General features: G+C 38.8%; 1 protein-coding gene across 7 annotated transcripts in view; it reads right to left on the bottom strand.

Moving 5' to 3' along the window:
* Positions 1 to 22,535, bottom strand: part of KALRN (kalirin RhoGEF kinase) — a 1,009,634-nt gene that overhangs the window by 745,713 nt on the left and 241,386 nt on the right. Inside the window, exon 1 of one of the 7 annotated variants that reach the window (XM_056793561.1) lies at positions 19,656 to 20,315. The exons of 4 other annotated variants lie outside the window; for them this stretch is intronic. In XM_056793561.1, coding sequence (XP_056649539.1) covers positions 19,656 to 19,755 — 100 coding nt within the window. In that variant the 5' untranslated portion in view covers positions 19,756 to 20,315. Of the gene's footprint in view, positions 1 to 19,655; positions 20,316 to 22,535 lie in introns of those variants that run through there. 2 more of the 7 variants (XM_056793563.1, XM_056793559.1) reach the window with 2 other exon arrangements.

The raw sequence follows: 22,535 nt of genomic DNA, 5'->3' as shown, positions 1-22,535 counted from the left end.
CTCCCTCACCCACTAATCATGACAGTCCCAAAGCTGAAAATATTAACTTCCCTAGGGAATTGGGGCACAGTCCCTGAGGTGAACTTCTAGGTAGAGAAAAGGGGCTCAATAGCAGAAAAGATGGGAAAATGTACATGTAAACTATAATTTCCTGGTGAATTCTTAGGGAGAAAGTATGGTAAGTAGAAAGTACTCTGACTTTGAAGTCTAGAGATTCTGAGTTCAAATCCCACCTCTGATATTACCTATGAAATAATGAGCAAGTCATTTGAGCCTTCCTGGAGATCACTGGGAGGGGGTTGAACTTAATGGCCTTTGAGATCCCTTCTAGTTCTAGAATTATAATGCTACAAATGGTTAAATGGGATAGGAAGCAGCATCTCTGGTCAAAAGATAAAGTCATCCAGATACCTATTTGCTCCATAGCGCTGAACCCAGTGCCTTGCACATAAAAAACCCTCAGAAATTATTGAATGAATGAACCAACTGACCTCTTCCAGTTCTTTGACTTATTTCCTATTCATCTATGGCTACAGGTTCAAGTCCAGTGCCAAGCGTCAGCCTCTGTTTGCCCTCCCATTTCGCATCCATCTTCTTTAGTCTGAACCCACTGACCAATATGTGCATAATGGAATGAGTCACATTTCACAGCAGAGTTGGCAATTGAGTAGGTCTTTTTTCTTCCTCTTCCAACCATCTGCCTACTCCTGATGAAATATCTCCCAGGATAGCTCTAAGCACAGGGATAAAAAAGCCTAATTTTGGCAAGCTGGAAACTTAAGCTCCAGGTCACTTGCTTCTCTCTCACACTTTCCACTTGGAAGTTACAGCTCTATTTCTGAATGGAACTATGCAACTAAAGTGATCTCTAAGACCTACAACTAAGATGGGAGCCAAGATGGTTCTTTCCATATTTCTTGAGATTTGGAGATAAAACACTTTTTTTTTTAGTTGAAACTGTGATATAATGGGAAAAAACCTATGCTAGGAATCAGGTGACCTGACTTGTCACTAATTAGTCACTATTTAGTTGTGCAACTAGGAACAAATCATTTAATTTTTCTGGGCTTCCCTTTCTTTATATCCATTACTAATGGAGTGATAGGATTAGATGACCTCTTTGTGGGGATGTGTTGGTAAATATTGAATAATCAGCTCTTGGAGAGTGGGGGTAAAAATGTATATGCGACACATGCTTAAATTTAATCTTCACTATTAACATTTTCCCCATCTCTTTCTTAAGTTTAGACAATAAAAAAAACAAATTAAGCCTGAGCGATGAGATAGCTCAGTGGATTGAGAGCCAGGAATAGAGATGGGAGATCCTACATTTAAATCTGGCCTCAGACACTTCCTAGCTGTGTGACCCTGGGCAAGTCACTTGACCCACACTACCTAGTATTTACTGCTCTTCTGCCTTGGAACTAGTACACAATCTTGATTCCAAGATGGAATGTAAGGGGTTCTTCATTAAGCCCAAATTTATAATATTTGTCAAGTTTCCTATGTATAAATTTAACAATTTGCTTTCAAGAGCATGCAAGAGTGGACTCCAGAAAAACCCTGCCTACAAGCTTTCTTTCACCTTTACTATTCTATTCATTTTCACCCCCACTAGAACTCTTTTCCAATCTGTGTACTAAGCACAAATCATTTTCCCTACCCCAATTCACCAATCTCTTTATTTTAACAGTTCTAGAGAGCCTCTATTTTCCAGAAATCTTCCTTAACCCAGAAAGTGGGAGCGCTTCCCTTTTCAATCTCCATCCCACTTAGTGGATTTTCCCCTTTGTATTATTTCAATTAATTTTATTTCTGTGTTGGTTTGAGCATTCATCAAAAGTTCCAAAATTTTATTTAATTATTTAATTTAGACTATTTTTCCGTGGTTACATGAATCATGTTCTTTCCCCCCTCCCATAGCCAATGAGCAATTCCACTGGGTTTTACATGTGTCATTGATCAAACCTATTTCCATATTATTACTATTTGCACTAGAGTGATTGTTTTGAGTCTACGTCCCCAGTCATATCCCCATCGACCCACATGTATATCCCAGTTTCTTAAAAGTTATGTCAATGGAAGCTAATTCAGTCATGGGTTCAATAATGGGTTCTGTGGTAAGGGTCAATTCAGCTAAGGACAGAGACTCATCACCAGAAATTTGGCTACTAAGTGGTGATTATTTTAACCATGGTGAGCCAAAAAATGTGCATAAAAACACAAAATTACTTTTAAAGGAAGCCCTTACCTTCCATCTTTGAATCAATACTGTGTATCGGTTCCAAGGCAGAGGAGCAGTAAGTGCAAGGCAACAGGAAAATAAGGGACTTGCCCAGGGTCACACAGCTAAATCTGAGGCCAGATTTGAACTCCAAACTTACTTTCTCTAGGTCTGGCTCTAAATCTATTAGGCTACCTAGTTGTCCCCTCAAAATTACTTTCAGTCCTCTGAAGACTCATTCTTCTTCTGAAGTGAATGTGTCAGAGTGGTGGAAAAGGAAATAGAGGGAAATGATCAAAGGGACAGTTTCAGCAAAGCCTGAGAAGACTTGTACAGCACAAGCTAAATAGATTTGGGGGGAGATGTAACAAACTTTGTTTTGCTTGACAATGCATATTTGTTATGAGTGTTTCATTTTTCATTGTTCTTTTTCCATTAATGTAGAAGAGAAAAAGAGAGAAAAATCAATTTTCATTTGTTAAAAAATAGCATTGACTTTTTAGAAATCTTAATCAAATTAAAAGGGAAGAGTGGAAGGCATTAAGAAACACGTCAAATTTAGGGCATCAACCCAAAGTGATTTGACTGATACTGTTAATATTTAACCTTTATCAAGTGGCCAAGAAGTAGGCCAGTGGTTCTCAAAGGGTACACTGCATTGAGGTTCAGCTAGGTGGACTGTGAATTGTATGGAACTTAAACTTGCAGCCTCACGCACATGTGTGTCTTCTTCAAACTGTAGAGAACCATAGTGAATGCATGCACATATGCTAGTCACTCAACTCTTCCATTAGGTGCTTTGATTCCGCACAGCAAAGAATAATGCAGCGTCACGCTCATGGGGCATGTCTGCCATGAGCAAAAACAGTGGAAACCACCAGAAATTATGTGTGTATAATTGGATGAACTGAACTGCATCAGTGCTGAAATAATGAAACCTATAGACCCAAAGCTACTGAGGCTAAGTTTTAGAAAGAGTTTGCTGGTTTTCCTCCAAACGACAAAGAAAAGCATCGATGGCAATTGGTTGCTGGAAGCTTCAGTGGAGAACTGAATGCTGGGATTCAGGTCAGGAAGACCTGAGTTGCTTCACTTTAATAGCTAAGAAGAGCCTGTATTTTCCAGAAGTCTTCCCTAATTCACAAAGTAGTCTTGGACACTAGCTGGATGATCCAGGGCAAGTCAAGTCATTTAATGTCTCCTGACCTCAGTTTCTTCACTTACAAAATGGGGATAATGATAGGGTTGTTGGGAAATAGACGAGATAACCTTTACAGCACTTTGGAAACCTTAGAGCACTCTATACTTATAAATATATATATATATATATACTCTTATATATATATATATATATATATATATATACTCTTATTATTATGTGGCCAAAAGCTACATGTAACATCATGGCATACCTGATAATCAAGACGGATGAATAGATCCTATGAAGACCTTGGCAAGATCTTCTCCCTCAAGAGCCCATAACTTCAGTATTAAATACACATAGGAAAAGATGGTGAAAACTATGATATGGGATCAAGAAATTTTTTTTAAAAATTGGAGATTTGTAAGTAACTCAGAAGCTTCATGCCCTTTCATTATATAAAGCATAGAAGAAGTTCCTACAGTTGAAGGGACTCAAGAGGCCACCTAGTCCTTACTTTACAGATGAAGCAACTGCAGTCCAGAGAGTTCACATAGGTAAAAGCATTAGAGGCAGAATTTGAACCCAGGTCTCCTTGGGTCCCCACTCCCCCTGCCTAGAATCAATGGCTTTTCCATGTGGCACCACCCATATGATGAGTACTGAACAGCATCACAAGAAGGGAAATTGACAGTCAAGAAACACCAGATTACAGACATAGGATTTAAGAGTAAGTTCAGAGTCAGTTCTCTCTCTATATGTAGTCAGACCACAAACTGTAAGCAACAGAAGTTAAAGTAAAAGTTATATTAGAGGAAAAAAGGAGAAAGTAGAGAAGATACCTTTGATAGCTCCACCCAAACATCTTTAATCAAGTTATCTGTTTGAAAAAATAAATGGGGGGGGGGGAAGCATAATGAATCTCTCCTCTTTTCTCAGAACAGTTCCACCAAGACAAAAATCATCTGAACAAAGTGGACAAAATATCCCAGAAAACAATTCAGCCAGGAAACACCTCCTCTTTTTGCCAAGGGGACACCAATTTAGCACCAATTTAAACTACACGTTCATTTGCAAAAATGATAGAAGAGGACAGAAGGCTAGGAGCAATATCACCTCACACAATGTTGAAAAGCCAATTGAGGAGTAATTATGCCTGCAGAGAGCTTGGCATGATACATAGCTAAGCCAGATCATCCTGAGACCATTTGTAAATGAAACTAGAAGGAGGAAAAAAAACGAAACCAATCTGCTAGTATTTCTGTAGTGATATTTTCATCAGCAATAATAGTTCAACTGAACATTTGGACTCCAGAATAAATATCCTGAGAGGCAATTTTTAGAAGTATTCCAAATGGATTTTTAGTCAAAGGACCTGGGATTCCATTCCTGTTCTAACTCTAGCTGAGTGACCTATGGCAAGTCACATTATGTCTCTGAGCTTCGATTTCTTTATGCTAGCCTAAAGGACTGGTAAGATCCCTCTCAGTTTTAAATCTATAATTTTATTAACAGGTAGACTAAGATCTCTAAAGAAAAATCAATTGTACTTTAGAAGATAATATTAGGACTGACCAAATGCAGAGGAAAGAAATCTGTGACAGAAAAAATTCAGTTATAAAGCACTCATGGATTGACTTTCAAAATACCCCAACAAAAGATTCCAAAGAATGAGAAAGATTATAATTGATGCTTTTATATAAATAAAGTGACTGAGAAGTCTTCCATAACTATCAACTCATATGCCTGCTTTCTCACATCCTTATAATCTTTGTAAAAATGATCTATGGACACATTAAGGGTAACCTTGATGAAAACATGAGGAGACATACTTTTGAGGCATGTTTTAACAATAGAACACATCTTTATGGTAATAACAACTGGCTGAATACTTTATCCCACTCTGTCTATTGTTTACAGATCTTGGTAAAAATATTTTCTTCATTAGAATAAAATGTACCCCTATAGGGTACCCTCCTCAAGAGGACATGGTATTTCTGTCATATACACTGTAATTATATAAGACTGTATGAAAGATGTAATTGTTGACATAGCTTTGTTCAATAACCTACTGATTTTTTACATCGTTTGATGCCTACAATAGTGAGGAAATATTTATTTACTCGAAATGATTGCCAGGCAAAAATGATATTGTCCAGGTTATGACATGCAGCTGACAGGTAGCCCATAAAGTAAATCCATCATAATGTTTAAGTTTAAAAAGTGCTAGAGATGGACAGTGTGTTGAATTCAGAATTGAGGAGAGGAAGAGATAAAGCTTTATCATATTTGAAAAATTATACATATCTTTCAATAATACCAAATTGATAGATACTAGAGAAGTCTATCCTTTTAACGGCAATATTCTCCTGGTAATATAATGATAATGATTCATAAAATAACAATCTTGGAAGAGTCAACTATGAATCAATCAAATGACAATCTAGAAAATGCATGCTCAGCAAGACAGGTTATAGCCTATCACCAATGATGACTTGGGTACAGAAAACAGTATGAAAGATAATATTAAGGATATATATACGACCAGCTCTCAAAAAGGTCCTTCTCTGATGATTTATCATGTCATAGAGGTAATTTTGGATTCATGAAGACTATACAAGTAGAATATAAGCACTGTCCAATTTTACCAAACCAGAAAGATGTTTTAAACTGCCATGAACACAGATTAAGCCTGCTATTCAAAACCCAATATAATCACCAATAGGCTGGCCACTTTTTGTATGTGGTAACCTGAAAAATGAAGAAAAACTTCAAAATAGTCTGCAGCCAACTGTATTCCCCTTTCAATTTTATATTGACTGGTGAAATGATGAGAAAGACATAGATGGTAGTTAGAATCATGGTTTTTAAACCTTTAATAAATGTGAGGTCTTTTTTCAATGACCAATAAACTAACATGCTACTGGATGAGAAGGAAGTATACTACAACAGAAAAAGCACTGCATCTGATTTTAAAGGGCACGGGTTCAAATCCTAGCTCTGACACTTACGGCACATATTGCCTTAGGTTAGTCATATAATATCTCCATGCCTCAGTTTCCTCATCTGTAAAATGGAGGGTTGGACTAGAGGTCCTCTAAGGTCCCCTCTAGCTCTAAATATAAAGTCTCAAGTACTGAGCCTAATGACTATTAATATACCTGTAAGAAACAAAACCAGAGGTCAAAAAAAATTTCTATTAAAATGGAAAGATGACTCATAGGTTCTCCTTGGACAGTCAAATGAAGGAACTGGCAAAATTGGCTTCATCAAGGCAACAAGAAACATCATTTCATGGGACACTTGGTCATCTCATCTTTTAATGCTCATGATGAGCATAAAGGAAAGAGTATCATTAAGGTAATTGCCACTTGTGTGCCAAATGCTGTTGGAAAGGATGAAATGGTAGAGAAATTATATGCAGAACTTGACAAGATTCTCAAAGCCATCAATTTATTTAGAGATGTAGGGACTTGAATGTGAAGGTGGGCCAACAGGAGAAGGATAGAAAAACCACACTAGAAAATATGACTCAAGTTTGGGAAGTGAACAGGGTCAAAGGTTTATAGACTACTCAGAAGCTTCATGTTTATATAACATCAATATATTTTTCCAGAGGAGAACTGAAAGACAATGAATATAGCCAGCACCAAATGATATCACAAAACACCCAAAGTTAACTATTTCTTACAAGATAGGAAACAACTGGTTGCTGATATTGGAATAATATCAAAATCAGCTGTCTGTAATCAGGACATGAGTTGTTAGAGCAAATATTAAAATCAATGTCTGATTAGAAGAATAGCTAGAGCCAAACAGAAAACACTGTAAAATTACAATTTTAACTTAACCCATTCAAAAGAGCTGTTGAAGCCTACATATCAAAATAAGACAAAGATACTAACTTTTATTATCAACATTTCCTGCAAAAGCTAAAGTATGAAAAGCAAGAGTTACAATCAGGAGGCCAAAAGAGTCCAGAAACTGCCTTTGTTGGCAAACAATTAGTCTAAAAATTCATTTGTAAAACATTATGGAAGGTATAAAGGTATAAGTATTATGAACTTGTAGTAAATCAAAAAAAATAAACATAAATCAATGAAGGAGAGGAAAGAAAGGAAGAAAGAAAGGAAGAAAGAAAGAAAGGAAGAAAGAAAGGAAGAAAGAAAGAAAGAAAGAAAGAAAGAAAGAAAGAAAGAAAGAAAGAAAGAAAGAAAGAAAGAAAGAAAGAAAGAAAGAAAGAAAGAAAGAAAGAAAGAAAGAAAGAAAGAAAGAAAGAAAGAAAGAAAGAAAGAAAGAAAGAAAGAAAGAAAGAAAGAAAGAAAGAAAGAAAGAAAGAAAGAAAGAAAGAAAGAAAGAAAGAAAGAAAGAAAGAAAGAAAGAAAGAGTGGGAGCAAAAACAAATCAACAGAAAGCTTAGTGTAAAACCCAATTGAATAATATCCCGAGACCATTCATAAGTGAGACTTGCAAAAATAGGACAAATGCATCAATATTTCTTTAATGCTCACTTTTTATCATCAGTGAAGATATCATCCACAATTAGACCTTAAGTTTATGCATTCCTCAAGTTGTTATTCTAAGAAGTTGAAATAGCATATAAGACAAAAGAGCCCCCCAAATTAGAACAAGTCTCCAGTAGGTATATGAGTATAACAAACTGAAATAGAAATGGATATTTTAAATCCAGATTATTTGTTATGTGGTATTTTTAAATTTACTTTGTCAAGTGTCTCCCAATGATATTTTAATTCTGTTCAGTATATTGACTTGGAAAACCATAAACTAACATTATATGGTATGTTGAATTTTTATTTATTCTATTAAACCTTTCCCAATTACATTTTGAACTGGTTTGGTTGCAATGAAGGTGGAAATTCATCACCTCTGCCATAGAAAACACAATTCTGAAAGCACTGAAAGGTTGTTTTATTGGATAATACAAGGAGAATATTCCCCCAAAATGGGAAAAAATGACTGAGGTTACTACTACCCTCCAAGGAAAAATATTGTTAAAGAATACAACTATTGACTTACTTTTCCATCTTTATTTTTTTTAAATTTAAAAATGAAATCCATATTTATTTACTGAGAGCATAGTTGGTGAAAAGATTAGATAGAAACAGGCAGACATTTGCAACTGATTTTCTTAATAACATTCACATCTTGATAGTCTTCTTATTTCCCTACTAGACTGAGTTCCGTGATGATATGGACAATGCCTTATGTCTCCCCCAGTTCCCCACACAATCTTGTGCACATCAAGGATGCTTACTAGATACCAAAGATTATCTTTAGTTTCTTAGGTCAGAAGGGAGGTTTATTCCAAATTCCACATCTGTAAAGTTTTGCTAGATAGATAGAGTATTTTCTGAAACTATGTGGCTCTGGATACTATACCAAACAATGGAAGGTTATGCTTTGGAAATCAGGACAGAGAACAAATCTAATGCTCAGGCTTTCCTTTTCTTTGTCTCCATTAAGAACTCCAAAGTAAAGATTGGTAGTAGTATATGGCAATATAGCTGGAGATATCAGCCTTAGTCCAAATCTGTTCCTCTTTTATTACACACTCATAATCTCAGGAGTCCCATTGTTGGAAGAGAACATCAACTCTCTTCATGATGGCCATCCCCATATAACTCCCCATGCCTAGGATGCTCCTGATCCTGACCTCTACCTCTTAGAATCTCTAACTTCCTTAAATATTTCTATAGAGGAGCAGCTAGGTGGTTCAGTGGATTGAGAGTCAAGCCTAGAGATAGATCTTGAGTTCAAATCTAGTCTCAGACACTTCCTGGATATGTGACCCTGGGCAAGCCTCCATCTCCATTGCCCAGCCCTTATCTATCTTCTACCTTGGAACCAATATATAGTATTGATTTTTTTTAATCACCTTCTTTCTACAGAAAGCCTCTCAATGTCCCCCTACCTACTAGAGCCTTTCCCTCCAGGGTCATCTTGCATATGCATTATATGTAACTTGCATTTTTCTATGGAAGCAAGGGTGTCTCCAAAGACTGGGTGTTCTACACCAACTACACTAAGATTTTTGGGACACCTTATATATGCTGTCTACTCCAGTAGAATGTAAACCCCTCGAGAGAAGGAACTATGTTCTATTTTTCTTTATAGACCTAGTCATCAGCACTGTACCTAGCACAATGATTGATACAGTCTTGAGATTCTTAATATCTAAAGTGTTTATATCACTTGACAGTTATAAAGTACTTCTCTCAGTCCTGCAAGATAGACAAAGAAGCTGTTTTGTGTCCATGATGAAGAAACTGGTATTCACAAAGGCAAAGAGACTCCTTCAAGATTGCAAAGTTAATCAGTAGCAAGGATGGGACCAGAACTAATGTCCTCTGGATCCAAGTTAACTCTACCACAATACCTCCACCCTAAAACCCAGTTCTCTCTTCTGAGGGGTCACTGGATCAATTATCCAGAGTGAATGGAAGAATAAATGAATGACTGATAAACGAAGTCCATACCCTATACTGAACTTGTGCTGCTTTCAAAAAAGTTGCCATTACTGGAACTCAAGCATACGCTTGCATAAGAATTGAATTGATGTGTTAACCCTTCATCTGCAGAGAGAAGAAAAGTAGAAGACTAGAATGGTGGGTATCAGGTTGTGAAAGGTTTTAAATACCAATCAGCTAGATGACTGAGTGGATTGAGAACCAGACATGGAGACAGGAGGTCCTGGATTCAAATCTGACCTGACACTTCCTAGCTGTGAGAACCTGGACAAATCACTTAATCCCCATCACCTAACACTTACCACTTTTCTACTTTGGAACTGATACACAGTATTGATTCTAAAGTAAGGATTTTTTAAAACACACACACAAATCAACAGAAACTTTTATATTTGATCCAGGAAACTATAGGGAGCCACTGGAATTTCTTGAGTAAGAAAATGGCATGGTCAGATTAATCCATTAAAAAAAAAATCACCTTGGCAGCTGAGTAGAGGATGAGTTGAAGTAAGAGAAATCCAAGGTAGAGAGACCAATCAGAAGATTATAGTGGTAGTCTCACCAGATGAGAAGTGAGGAGGTCTTATAAAAAGAACCTCAGTTTCCTCAACTGTGAATGAGGGAGTTGGAATGGATGACCTCTGAAGTTATCACTCAGCTTCTAGATCTATGATTCTATGATCACCACCACCCCCTTTTCCAGTCAGCTTCAAACCTCCCATGCCTCCCAAAGGATCTATGCCAAGGTTCTGTGCCAGAGAAGGAAAGGAACATTGGCTAAAGATGGGACCATTAAAACATGGAAAATCCATGTGTTTTCTCTAATGAGGAAATGTCCTTACAAAGCTGGAAGATTAAATCCATTCAAAGAGGAGTTTTAAAACTTTATCTTCCCTCTAATCAAGTGCACACTTACTGTTTGTTTATTCCTCCCATTCTCTAAAAGTCAACAATGAAAAGTTGGGAGGTGTCACTGTAATCAGGGCAACAGGAACAAACTTGCCGGGATGGCTTCCACAGTTCCCAGCCAATACTTGGCAAGCTGCTTCATAGAGGATGAGGCCAAAGTTAAACCCACCACCTGGGTCCTCTCTCCCTTCTCCTCCATTACGACCTTGCTTTATGGACCAGACCTTCTCTCCCTGGCATCATCGCTGGGCTGAAGCAGCAAACCACCCAGAAGGAGGGACAGAAGGCAACATATGCCAGCCAAGGCAAACTCTGACCACCACCTTCCCCCATACAATGACAGAAATCTCCCAGGAGCCTGAGCCCAAGAGACCTGGAAATAGCAGATCTTCAGTGAAGACTGGACCTACTCCCAGGCCAGTCCCTTTAAGCATCCTCCAGGCAGGTGATCTTTTTGGAGATTTGGCCAGTCAATTGCCTCTCCAAACCCCGCCTCCTGGGCAGACACAATTTCTAAAGACCAGGAAATAAAGTTCTCATCACTGAAAGCCTTGGCACTTTCAACTGGTTTAGAATCAGTAAAGGGTGTGACGGTATTATCAGTGGAAATGACAGTAAGGAGCCAGATTGCCATCTTCTTAGTCTCTGTGCCCTAAGCACCCCTGGCCCTTTCATCTGACTTGCAGCTGAAACCTCCTACATCTGTTGTCTTCTCTTATTGGAATGTCACCTCTTTGAGGTGTAAGATTAACATTAATATCCAATAACTCCAAGTATTATATTTTATAAGATTTATTAATAATCACTTGAAGTAGAAGAAATAAAAAGAACAAAAGTAAAAGCTGGGTAAAATTCTCTTGCCTCTCACCTCACCCCACTTCCACAGCCCTGTTGCCAGGAGAAGTGGGGCTACATCAAAATATATCCTCCCTATGTTAGCACAAGACGTGAGAAGAAAAATGGGAAACTGAGAAAGAAAGTTCCTGGGGAGCAAATTTCTAATTATACAGAGGGCAGGACCTGTCTTGCTTCTTCATTTTTATCCCCAGTACTTAGCATGGTGCTTTGCACACAGTAGTCACTCAATAAATGGTTTTTCATTCATTCATCCATCCATTCACATATTCATTCTCAATTTACATAAGCTTGGTACATGGTAAGCATTTAATAAATGTTTGCTGAGTGATTAGTTGATTGCTTAGAATAAAATACAGACTCTAGATTGGCATTTAAAGCTTTCTCCAATCCAATTTATCTTCCTAGAAACTTCATACTACAAGTCTACCTGAAAATTGAGGCAGCTAGGAGTTTAGAGTCAGGAAAACCTGAGTTCAAATTTGGCTTCAAACACTTACTAGCTTTGTGATGCTGGGTAAGCCACTTAACCCTGTTTGCTTCAATTTTCTCATTTATAAAATAAGCTGGAGCAGGAAATGGCAAACCACTCCAGGATCTTTGCCAGGAAATCCCCATATGGGGTCATGAAAAGATATACACGACTGAAACGACTCAACAACTCCAAACCTGAAACAGTCCTTTACCTATTTCCTGAACTCGGCATTCTATCTGTCCATATTCTCCTCCATATTGGAATTACATCTCCTCCTCATGGTCTTCCTTTAGGAAACCTAGCTTCCTTCAAAGGCCATTCAGGTCAGGTATCACCATCTAAGCAAAGTCTTTTCTTAGATATCATCTCCAACTAATGGGCTTTCAGTGCACTTTCCAATTAACTGCTTATTACTTGTGTCCAAGTTTTATCCCTTCAACAGAATGTAATTTACTTGAGGAAGATGGCTGCTTCTTTTTTGTCTTTGAATTACATTCATCTCCATCACTACCCCTGTCATCCCCACCCCACCCAGGGTTGGCTTTTGGTATTTTTAAAAACTAGACTTATGATTTCACTGACATAATGGAATTGTTATAAAGAGAAGCTCTAGGAGAGGTTCACCATTTCCCTCTCCAGCTCATTTTACAGATGAGGTAACTGAGGCAAACAGAGTTAAGTGACTTGTCCAGAGCCACACAGTTAGGAAGTATGTATAGCTGGATTTGAACTTAAGAAGATAAGTCTTCCTGGCTCCAGTCCTGGAGCTCTATCCACTGCCCAGAAGAGAACTTGGATATTAGGAAAACTGCATCTCAGTCCTACCTTTGTCCATAACTACTTGTATGATCTTAGACTAGTGACTCTGAGTCTCAAATTCTTCGTCTTTCAAATGATATGGTTTACTCAGATGATCTCTGAGGTTGTTCTCCAGGTCTAACATTCTGTATTTTTTTAATTTTAATTTTATGATATACCAGTGGCTTGCAGAAGGAACTAAAAAAAGGCAACAATAAACTTATTGTTTGTTACTTATTTGTTTGTTATTATCTGTTAGACTTCAATAAGGAAACTCACTCTATGAAGATGTAAGGAATTAATTAGGACCTCCAATTCCAAGGGAAGGGAGAAAGAATTCCAAGAATGTTTACCTCATTGGAAGAAGTCATGAGAGAGTCACTGTTGCAGAAACATATTTACAGAAAGAAGTTCTCTTGCATTCAAAAATAGTATTTAGATTAGTAAGAAATGGTCAAAAATAAGGTTCTTTCACTAGGAAATGATCAACTGGACATTTACATCCATCATCCGAAAGAAATTGGACAAATCTGGAATCTCTGTTTGGCATTTCAACAACTAAAACATATAGTAATGAAAAGTTCTCCTTAAAACAGAATATGGGAAACCATAGTTATGTCAAGTAGTGGTAGCTGAAGTTTGAGTGGAAAAAGACGTTTACTTTGTAGCGGCAGATTTTTATTTCTTCAGATCTTGCTCCAAATTATGTTTTCCTCTTAAGTGTTCTCTTCAGATATTAGTCACGAGAAGCTGGTCATCATCAGACTATCTTAATAAAGAGTTGAGGTTTTTTTTTTTTTTTACATTAAAACATTAGTAACTTCCTTATGCTCTATTTCTGTTTTCTCTTTGGTGTTGTTTGGAGAAAATGTAACCATTTGATAAATTTAATCATAAATGAAATAACCCCTTTTTACCTAGGTTCAGTTAACTGAGTTACATTTTATAGTTCAACCAATAGTCTCTGGAGGACTATCCTTGCCAAAACCAAATATCCCAAATTATGGCAACTACCTCAGCTATCACATTGTTATCACTGACGTTTATTTATCATTTTGAGATTTACAGAGCACTTTATAAATATTATGTCACTTGATCTATAAAATAACCCAGTGTGGTAGATATTCCCAATTCAGAAATGAGGCAGTTGAAGTTCCAAGGGGGTAAGGTCCTCATGGTCATACACCTATAAAATGTAAGAAGCAGGATTTAGAGGGCAGCTAAGTGGCTCAGTGAATTGAGAGCCAGGCCTAGAGACTAGAGGTCCTGGGTTCACAGCTGGCCTCAGATACTTCCTAACTAGGTGACCCTGGGCAAGTCACTTAACTCTCATTTGCCCAGCCCTTACCAATTCTATCAACACTCAATATTGATTCTAAGTCAGAAGACAAAGGTTTAAAAAAAAAAGAAGCAAGATTTGAATCCATGTCTTTCTTGTTACTAAATCAAGTCCTTTTTTACTACTCTACAATGTTTCCTCCCTATGATAAAGCATGGAACTCAAGCTAAAAAGGGAGTTATTGGCTAGGCTGGTGTGGCATGGGATGGGAGAGGATGCCCTGGCAGGCAAAGACTTCAACTTTATGTCTTAAATGTAATATAATACAAACTAGCACAGGATGAAACCAATTCCCAATTGTGAATGCCTGGCTTCTGATCAGCTCTCTAATGCCAAGACTTCTGAACATGTGCAGCAATATCTCTCTTTTCAACCTCTGAAATTCAGATATGGACCCCAGGCCAACCCTACAGGCCCAGGTGTTCCTGGGAAGGCAATTTATACACATTCCCTTCAATTTTCCCAAAGGAAAGCACTTGGACAAAGACAAAACTGCTGCCAAAAATTATCTTTGGGTCCTGATATCAGCCTTATCTTTAGCATTCTCTGCATATCTTTCATGGTCTTGTGTACCACGTATAGTGATTAACATGGATGGGGGCTCCCGTCCTCAGTCAGCTCCTACCCATGACAGAGGCAGAGAGGGTATTATTAAGTATCGTGGAAATGTAATAACACCCAGAGCAGCCAGTGTAAGTAGTCCTATGTTGGTGTAAATACAGTGTAGGATCTAGTGAGATCACGTCTTTGCCATTGACCAGCTACGGGAAGAACCATAGACCAGTTACTGAATCTGATGCTCAATTTTCTCACCTACAAAAGAGAGACTATCATATTGGCTGGACATGCCTCACAGTATTCTTGCATGGTTCAAATGAGATAATGTGTACAAACTTTAAAGTGTTATAAAATGTATAAAATGTCTCATCATTACCATTTGTCCTTGGATTAGGAGAGATGTAGTTACATGTGAATTTCTTTCATCAAGTCAAAAAGGAGAAGTTGGGGGAGCCGTATGGAACAAAAGGGCAAGAAGCCATAGTCAATGTGGCTCCTAACTGAGGCACCAGAGCACAGTCTTGGAAAGAGAACCACAGTATAAGGTCACCTCTGGAGGTAGATCCTAGGGATCCACTCAGACCATTTGTGACTATAAACACTCCTTCTGCATCCTCTAGGGCAGAGGTTTATAAACTTTTTCTGGCATGTTTCCCTAATCAGAATAACATTTAAGATTCACAAAATGAAACACACAAAATTAGGACAGAAATTGAAGGTTAGTCAAAACAAAGCTTTTTTTTTTTCCTATCCAAATTCCCAGACCCCCCCCCCAAAATATTATTCATGATCTAACCATGATTAAGAACCTCTCCCCTAGAGAGATGGAGCCACAGCTATCTAATGATGATAGTGGTCAATTAATTATCAGAAATGTAAATTGGAGGAGCAGCTAGGTGGTACAGTGGATAGAGTGCCAATTTGGAGGTGCTGGGTTCAAATGTGTCCTCAGATAATTCCTAGCTGTATGACTCTGAGCAAGTCACTTAACCCCATTTGCCTAGCCTTTCCAGTTTACTGCCTTAGGACACATACTTAGTATAAATCTAAAACAAAAGGTAAGGATTCAAAAAAAGAAGAAGAATGTAAACTGGAAAGGACCCTGAGTCACGTCCTGGTTAGTAGCATTCAAGTTCATGCCATTCCTACTGCCATGAGCACTATTATAGTTGCCCTTATTAGTCCTTTCTCTCATCTACCTTGTCTATAACTAGAGTTACTGCCACTAGCTGAGCAGAAGTGCCTTGACTATTGTCCCCTGATTTGAATAGCCGGGTTTCTGCCTTAGTTGGGCTAGATTAAGAGACATTAACCCCATTTTCCCACACATTATCCTCTTATATACACATACACACACACACACACAGAGTTATGTATGCACCTGCACTTACACACACACACAATGGCCATCCATGGCATTCCAGATACCCAGTGTTTATCCGCCATTTCCAATACCGATCTCTCCCTATTTTAATTTCTCCTTCAAAATACTGGCTGATGACTATGTCTAGCATACAACATTCATAAACTTTCAATGGTTCCCCAGTGCCTTATTGAACAGAAATCAAATTCTTTGGCATGATGCATACATAATATATAAGTAAAATATAGGCCTTTATTAATTTTTTTGGCTAGACCTTTGATTTCATAAGTGTCAGGAACTCTTGGTAAGGAAATCAGTGCAGACCAGCCACTGTTCACTAAGTTATTTTCTTAAAAGAGTTGCCCAGGAAAGCTGAAAGCTTAAGAAACTGGCCTGGGGCAACAAGGCAGGATCAGTCACAGACAGGATCTGAACTCAGGCCGTCCAGACTCACTCTGAGGCCAGCCCTCTATCCAAAAGCCCAGGCTGGCTTCTCAACTCTTCAGTCAAATAATAAAACACAATAGCTCTCTTTAAATGCTGCATTTAAAAATGACACATAAAACCAAGATTTAAAGAAACAAACAATGGGATGCAATTAGATATTTCCCAGGAAAGTTTTACTACTGCCATTGTTCTCATCCCCACTCCTGATTGTGGAGGACCTTGACAAGAACCTTCATAAAACTGAAGAATCGCTGAAGGGTCCTTAATCATCCTCTAGGCAAGGGGTAGCTAGTTGGCCCAGTGGATAAGGAAGCACAGAGGCCTGGAGATGGGAGGACCTGGGTTCAAATTTTATCGCAGATACTTCCTAGCTATGTGACCCATGGCAAGTCACTTATCCCCAGTTCCCTAGTCCTTGTTGTTCTTCTGCTTTGGAATAAATACCAGTAGGGATTCTAAGACAAAAGGTAAGGGTTTAAAAAATTTTCTACCCACTGATACTGGTTTTGCCTTTGAAGGTAATAATAATAAACATGGCTATGTCTTCTTCACATGACAACCCTTCAAATTCTTGAAGATAGCTTGTCTCCTCTCTTCTAGAAATAAAAATTCTCAGTTACTTTAGTAGCTCCTTATAGACAATGGTTTCACCAGCATGGGCTTCCTCCTCTGGATAGAATACTCCTCTTATTTCCTGGTACCCAGAATGAAACTAGGTGTATTTCAAGTGTGATCTGATCAACACAGATCCTCGACTCCTGTGATGTGGGTACCAAAATTCTCTTACTGCTCTTGTTACATTTATCAATAACCATATCACATCATTAGTTTACACTCAACTCACAGTCAACTAAAACTTTCAGAGCTTTCTCAAATAAACTGCTGCCAACATAGACCTCCCCATCCTAGACGGGGGGGCAAATAATTTTTTTCTAACCTAATTACCAGAGCTTATGTTCATCCATCCCTGTTATATTTCCTATTGTAGGCATCAGTCCAGACTGTCATATTCATCTGTCATATTCATCCTTGATTGTGACGTTCATGATGCTACCTATCCCACCTCGCTTTATGGGCCCTAGAAGCTTGCTGGCATGTCTTCATCCAAGTCACAGCCAAAAAAATTGAGCAGAATGGGGCCAAGGACAGAGTTCAGAGATGTGTCACTAGAGGTCTCCCACCAAGCCATTCATAAATAATCTCTGCATATGGTTATTTAACCAACTGTAAATCCATCTAATCATAGTATCTTCCAGCCGACATATCACCTTTCCCATAAAAATATCATGAGATGTTGCCAAATGCTTAGTGAAATCAATCAATGAGCATTTAGTAAATACCTAACACCCTAGCCATGTGCCAGGAACTACTGCTAACTAAAGGGAGTCCAAGGAAAATAACTGGCCCCTACCTTCAGGCTACTCCCCTATGAAGTGAAAAAAAAACCTGTGCACACATAACGAACTATATAAAATATATGTACAAAGCAGATCCAAGGTAGCCTTTAATGGGAAGTCAAAATTGTTTGAGCATTTCATTCATTATCAAGTACATTTTTCCTTTCCCATGTCTACTGACACCATCCTATTCAGCCCTTCATCACTTTCTGCCAGTGCTACTATGATAGCTTCTTTTATAAGTATCTCCCTTTTTCTGTAATCTAAGGGTCAGCGAGGTGGTGCAGAGGATAGAGCACTGGGTTGGGAATCAAGAAGACATCCTTATTATGAGTTAAAATCTGGCCTCAGACACTTACTAGCTGTATGACCCTGAGCAAGTCATTGAACCCTGTTTGCCTCTGTTTCCTCGTCTATAAAATGAGCTGGAAAAGAAAATGGCAAACCACTCCAGTATCTAAGCCAAGAAAACCCCAAATAGGATCACAAAGAGTCAGACACAACTGAATGGAAAAAAACCACCCTGTAGACTCTCTCCATTCCATTTTCTCCTTCAAAATATTGCCAGATTCCTCATGTACAGTGCTACTCATATCATTTACCTGCTCAAAAACTTTCAATGGTAGGGGCAGCTAGATTGGATTGAGAGCCAGGCTTAGAGATGGGAGATCTTAAATTCACATCTGTCCTCAGACATTTCCTAGCTGTGTGACCCTGGGAAAGTCACTTAACTCCCCCACTTTACCACTCTTCTGCCTTGGAACCAATACAAAATATTGATTTTGAGACAGAAAGTAAGGGTTTAAAACAAAACAACTTTCAGTGTTTCCCTGTTGCCTACCAAATAAAGTCCAAACTACTTAACTGATACCCTTGGCCCTTAATAAACTGGTTTCAGGGGGCAGATGGGTGGCTCAGTGGATTGAGAGCCAGGTCTAGAGATGGGAGATCCTGGTTTCATATCTGGCCTGAGACACTTCCTAGATGTTTGAACCTGGGCAAATCACTTAACCCCCATTGCCTAGCCCTTACCACTTTTCTTCCTTAGAATCAAATACTACATATTGGCTCTAAGACAGAAGGTACAGGTTAAAAATAATATAAAAAATGAATTTGTTCGAACCACACTGTCCAACCTGCCCCCCTTTCTCCCCTTAACTTACTCATATTATTCAGCCACAATTAACTAGTTAACTTTTCCAAAAGTTGTTCATTACTTTCCCTAGATCTAGAACACCCTCTTCCCTAGCTCAGGCTGTTAAAATCTGACTAATCTTCCAGGTCCAACTCAAGTGACACATACTCAGTAAAGGCTCCCTGGATCCTTATCTACTTATTTACCCTCACACACTACAAGTGTTATCTTTTCTTCCTTTGAAATCTCAGATCAATTTATTTGTTCCTTTGTTATATAACGAGATTCTATTGTGGTCCATTTATTTGTGCTCATATTAAATCTACCCTAGTCAATAAGAAATTCCACAAAGAGTAGGATCCTGTTTATATTTACCTTTGCATCTCCCCAATATCATACACATACTAAATACTTCATAAATATTTGATGAAAGAATTATAGATCAACAAACTAATCAATAAATGAGTCAATAAATCTGTTTAATAACCCACACTAGAATTTTGCCAGAGATCAACATCAGTCTTACCAGTCTGTAGTAGTATCCAGAATCCATCCTTTTCCCCTTTTGGAATATCTGGATAACTTTTGCCTGTCTCCAGTCTTCTGGGACCTCTCCCACTCTCCATGACTTCTCAAAGATTACTGACAGTGGCTCTGAGATCACATCTGCAAGTTCCTTCGACATCCGGGATGCAATTCATCTGGACTCAGAGGCTCACTTAAAGCAGCTAGGTGCTCTCTATTTCCTCACCTATCTTGGGCTTCAATTTCCTTTTTCACATGGTTTGTTTTACCCTTTTCAGCCTGCAGATCATTCTCCTTGCTGGAGAAGACAGAAGCAAAATAGGAGTTGAGTTGTTCTGCCTTCTCTCCATTATCAGTTAACAGTATGCCACCTTCCCCAAACTATGGGCCTGCCCCTATCTTGTTTCCTTCTGACTTGGAACATGGTTGAGACCAAGGCAGTCTCAGCTCATTTCTGACAGACTATTTTTAAAGGTCTTTGCCTCTATTTTATAGTCTTCCTTTGCTACTTGCCCCACCTTCCACCTTTTGTCCTTTTCCTTTTAAAATCAGAGGTTATCAGAGAGTTCTCAGGTCTTTTGTAAGTCCCTACATGCTTCACTGTGGAGTCCAGCCCTTTTCCTGGCACGTGAACTCTGGGACTTTGTGCTAGTCTGGTGTCAAAGACCCTTCGGGTGGTCTGTCCTCACCTTCCAGCTGTTCAGAATTGAGGTGCCTGTGGAGAGCCGCCCCCTCTTCCCTTTGGGGAATGATTTATACTTTAGGTTAAGGGTACATTTGAAAGTCTTTGATTGTAAAAAAAAAATGTGAAAGAATACCTGGGGAAAATACCCCAAAGCTAAAAAATGAGAAAGAGTCTTGAATAAATTGTGTACCCAAGAAAAGGGGCTGGTGAGGTCCTTAAGGTCAGGGGACAGGAGATGGAGGATGAAGGGGCCAGAGCTACATCACAGTGCTAGGATAAAATGCCTTGCCTGTATACAGAGCCACCTCTGGGGCCAGCCAAAGGTCAGCTAACAGGAGAAAGAAAGTAGGAGGGCCAGATAAAAGGAGCCTTTGTGTTTTTCTTCTCATCCATCTCTCATCTTTCCCTCTCTGAGCCTCTTTCCACTCAGTTGAGTGGAAATTCAATAAGTATTTTTGAGACCAGCTCAGTGGTTGGAGTGCCAGAACCAGAGAAGAGAAGTCCTGGGTTCAAATATGGCTTCAGATACTTCCTAGCTATAAGACCCTGGGCAAGACACTTGACTCCCATTGCCCAGCTCTTACCACCCTTCTGCCTTGGAACCAATACACAGTATTGATTCTAAGATGGAAGGTGAGGGTTTTTTTAAAAGTGTTTTTGAAGTTATTACTATGTACAAATTACTAGGGTGAAAAAGGTAAAAAGTGCCATAATCCCTGACCCTAAAGAATTTGCAGTCTCTTATGGGAGATTAAGCAGGTTTACAAATATGGCAGTCCCTTAAATTCCTCGTGCAGGTACCTTACTCCCTATCCCACTTCATTTTTTTTCTTTCCGTGTATTTCTCCTTGCTCGCTTTCCCTTTTCATCTCCCTCTTCTTATCTGTCCCTCAACCATGTCTTCCCCTTCTTCTCTGTCCCTCACCCTCCAGGACATGCTGAAGCCAGATCCTATCAGCTCCCATTTGTTCAATGTTCAGGGTGAGCATTTATACCACAGAAAGAGGCAAATGCTACAAATCAGGGTTTGCTTTATTTATTTTAATTGTCTGGACTCAAGAAAACGCTGTCCATCCTTTCCCCCAAAGATGGCGATTAATCCTTCACCAAGATATCCCATGATTTCTTTATGTTCTCTGTTTTCCTCAAACTTTTTTCCTTTTCCTTTCTCTTGTATTTCCTTCTATTCTCCTTCCCTCCTTTTGCCTATCCACTCATAAAGGAAAACCAACGTATACCTATTTTTAGTGTCTGCGCTACTTATTTGTGCATGTTTTATATGCTCCCTCTTTACTTTTTAAAAAGGTACCTGGAATGTGAATGTGTTTCCTTCCCTCCTGGGGGGGACGAAATAGGAGTAAATTAATTTGTTTTCCAGCTGCCTAAGGCTCTTGAGCGGTCATCTTCCGGGGGTCTGTAGACTTTGAGAGAGAGAAGGCTTCCCTCTCCTGACTGCTACCGCCTTTACTCTTGGGGTTCATTCCACTTGGAGCAAGAACCACAGAATCACAGAACGCAAAGCTTTCTTAGAGATCATGTGCTTCAACAGCCCTTCATTGTACAGATTAGGAAAGTAAGGCCCTAAGAGTTGAAGCAACTTTCTAAGGCAATGGTTATGAAGCAAGCAAAGCCAGGGCTGAGCATGTTTTTTGCACGCTACCTCCCCGATTAGATTGTAAGCTCCTTGAAGGCAGGGGCTGCCTTTTATCTCTCTTTTTTTTTCTTTTTTTGGCCAAGATTTAACACAGTGCTTGACACACACTAGGCACTTAATAAATGTTTATTGATTGACTCCTAATCCACATTTCTCTGACTCTCCAGACTCAGACTTACCTTTTACATGAGGATGAGAAAGAAAGACATGATTCCCTCAACCTCCTCTTTACAAAATGACAAATGATAGGGATCATAGGTTCGGACCTCATCTGGTTTACTAGCCCAATCCCTTCATTTGACTGATCTGGAATTCTGGCCCAGAGAACTGGCCAAAGGTCACACAGGTAGTAAGTAGTAGAATCAGGATTTGAACTCAAGTTCCCTCCCTCCCAATTCAGCACTCTTTCCACTTCACCATGAAGTGTGCCAGGGCAGGGAGAAGGGAAAAAAGGAAAAAGGAAGAAGGGAACAAGCAAGTTAACAAACAAACAAGTTAAGGGACGATTAGACAATCCACCCACAGAAAGCCCAGTTGACTGA

Source organism: Monodelphis domestica, chromosome 4 (genome assembly GCF_027887165.1).
Source record: "Monodelphis domestica isolate mMonDom1 chromosome 4, mMonDom1.pri, whole genome shotgun sequence".
Lineage (NCBI taxonomy): Eukaryota > Metazoa > Chordata > Mammalia > Didelphimorphia > Didelphidae > Monodelphis > Monodelphis domestica.
Note: the sequence above shows the minus strand (reverse complement) of the source record. Positions and strands in the feature narration are given on the sequence as shown.